General features: G+C 38.1%; 1 protein-coding gene across 2 annotated transcripts in view; it reads right to left on the bottom strand.

The window, feature by feature from the left end:
- Positions 1–477: 477 nt before the first annotated feature.
- Positions 478–2,405, bottom strand: part of nfatc2 (nuclear factor of activated T-cells, cytoplasmic, calcineurin-dependent 2) — a 43,453-nt gene continuing 41,525 nt past the window's right edge. For both annotated transcript variants that reach the window (XM_015373161.1, XM_015373162.1), the window contains exon 10: positions 478–1,469. In XM_015373161.1, the coding sequence (XP_015228647.1) occupies positions 1,414–1,469 (56 nt within the window). In that variant the 3' untranslated portion in view covers positions 478–1,413. The remainder of the gene's footprint in view (positions 1,470–2,405) is intronic.

Here is a 2,405-nt window from a genome sequence, read left to right as displayed (position 1 = left end):
TACGCACTTAAAACCAAATAGGTGTCGTTTTTCTTATTCCAAACATAAATCATTTTATTCAGTAGGCTGATTGTCTTACATGTTCATTTATGGAGAAAAATATTTTTGTTTTTTTTTGCAGTTTTGACCATAACTTCTGATGGTAAATACTTTCATAATGTATTTAATTAACTGTATTTAAATATCAAAAAGTTAGCTATCAATTTAGTGTAGCTACTACAATTACATATAATAATATTAAACATGTTTAGTTATTGTATTGTGGCACTTTTGGCCCTTGATACGTACAAGGATATATCTAATATTGTATCATCAGGTTACTGTAATGAATACACAGCAAAAAGTAAACTATAAGTCACACTTGTCTGAAATAATGAGTATTTTCCTTTTTTTGAGCAGGCAGACATTTTGTCAATAGAATAAAATCAATTTGGTTTAAAATAAAATAAAAAAACAATGATCTTATGTCAAGTTTAAAATTTGAAAAAAAAAAACAATGATCTTATGTCAAGTGCATGATATCTAATCATCCTAATTTAAGGATAAAATGCTAATTTCTGCTCAAATTAAGGAGAAACACATTTATTTCAAGAATTCTTTACTTATTTTTAGCTATTTCTTTGCAGTGTATAGCATCAAAACGAGGTGCAACATGTTCATTCCCTCTGTTAGACTAAATGAAGTAAGAACATGAACCAAACAGTGCATAATAGGCAGTGTCACAACAGTTCATTTACGCCTAAGGCTGTGTGCGTTTGTCTTCTAGCAGAAAACTGAACTCATGAGATGATTGCCATGAAAGCTTTGGACGGTTTTCAAAAAAGATTGACAAGTATACATTTTGTGCAAGAAGACCTCAATATATAATAAGCCACAAGAAAAATGCATACAAGAAAACAGATTTGCGCTTCGTTGGTGGTAAAAGCATTAACCTGCGAGAGATTTTTTTTGGGAACCAGCTGCATGCTACAAACCAGATAAAAGGCAGGAAGTGTGAGTTTATTGCATGAACGAAGCAGATAAAGCGATCTTAAGGACTTATGTGAGGATTTCCCTTTTTTTTCCAGCCCTTTCTCCTTTTTTTCATGGTTTCTGAGGTTCAACTTGTAAAGGTTTTCATCAAAATAAGGTGCATGTCCCTGTTTCTCAGTCGTCCTGCTGGTTTGCACGTCGTTTTGGTAAAATGATCTCCTCTGTTTACAAAGTGTTTATTGCAGGAAATCATTCAAAGCACAAACAGCAACCAGGAGCTGATGTTTCAGTCTCTGTGTTAGAGGAGAACAATGACCAGAAGATGTGATTGTAGGAAGGAGCGCCACCTTGCTGGAGATGGGATGATTGCATCGATGCGTATCTGTCTGCAGGCAGGACAGGAAGGGGAAAAGGCTGTTGCTTCCTGCTGCGCTCTGTCGTCTATGTCTGACCTCTGGCCTGAACCCCCGTCAGATCCTTTCTGATGATTTCATTCACTGCAAAGCAAATAAAGTGAAGGATATCAGACGTGATAACATTATCTTTGGTAATTATTTCCAAAACTAGCCTTGAAAACACCCACCCCAAAAAACAATAAAAAGACATAAAATGACTTCAGGCTTGAACTATGGGGTCAGACTAGTCTGAAGTAGTTTAATAGAAACATAAAAGCTGTAATAATGTTGAGCAACCTCTGAAGGGAAGCGTTTGCTCAGCCAATCACGAGCACGTCTCTTCACACATCAACAGAAGAGGAAGGGGGTTTGAGACGGAAAGTTTTAAAGAGTCGCAGCTCTAAAAATAGGAGCACAACATGTGTGTGAGGGGGCGGAGGGTAAGGGTGAGATTGATTGATCTTGTGTGCGGTACCTGCCAACAAACGACTCTCACGTTTTTTTTTTCTGTTTCTGGAGGGATTGCTTTTGTGTTGTGTTGGTTTGTTTTTTTCTGTTTTGTTTTCTGGTAAAATAACCCACGGCTTCCACAAAATACTGTAAAGTGAACAGGAAAGGGGAACAACCTGTGACACGCTGCTCTTCCTTCCTCAGCTGGTTTGTCTGCTCAGGTAGCTCTGGATCGAGCAGAAAAAAAAAGAAGAATGCCAACAATGCATGACATGTCGTACTTCCAGATCCGCTGTGCTGTCTGTGTTGATCTGTGGCGCGTTAAAGCCGTCTGTGTTTTCAGACATTTTCAGGCTGGTGCCACTGGTCCCACTTTAGCTCGGAAAACTCATTAGGTCAGATGAGTAATCTAAGTATTTCAAAACAGGCCAAAAAGGCTTTTTGGCAGCAACTAGAGCTCCTGTAAAGCATATCCTGGTCTGGTTACCATGGAGATGAGCACCATTTGCACACCAGCAGTTGTTAAAATGTAAACAGCAATTCCCACGCTGTGGTGAAATATATCACCATGTGGATTTCACACATGCT

Source organism: Cyprinodon variegatus, unplaced genomic scaffold, assembly GCF_000732505.1.
Source record: "Cyprinodon variegatus isolate N-32 unplaced genomic scaffold, C_variegatus-1.0 Scaffold81, whole genome shotgun sequence".
Classification (NCBI taxonomy): domain Eukaryota; kingdom Metazoa; phylum Chordata; class Actinopteri; order Cyprinodontiformes; family Cyprinodontidae; genus Cyprinodon; species Cyprinodon variegatus.
Note: the sequence above shows the minus strand (reverse complement) of the source record. Positions and strands in the feature narration are given on the sequence as shown.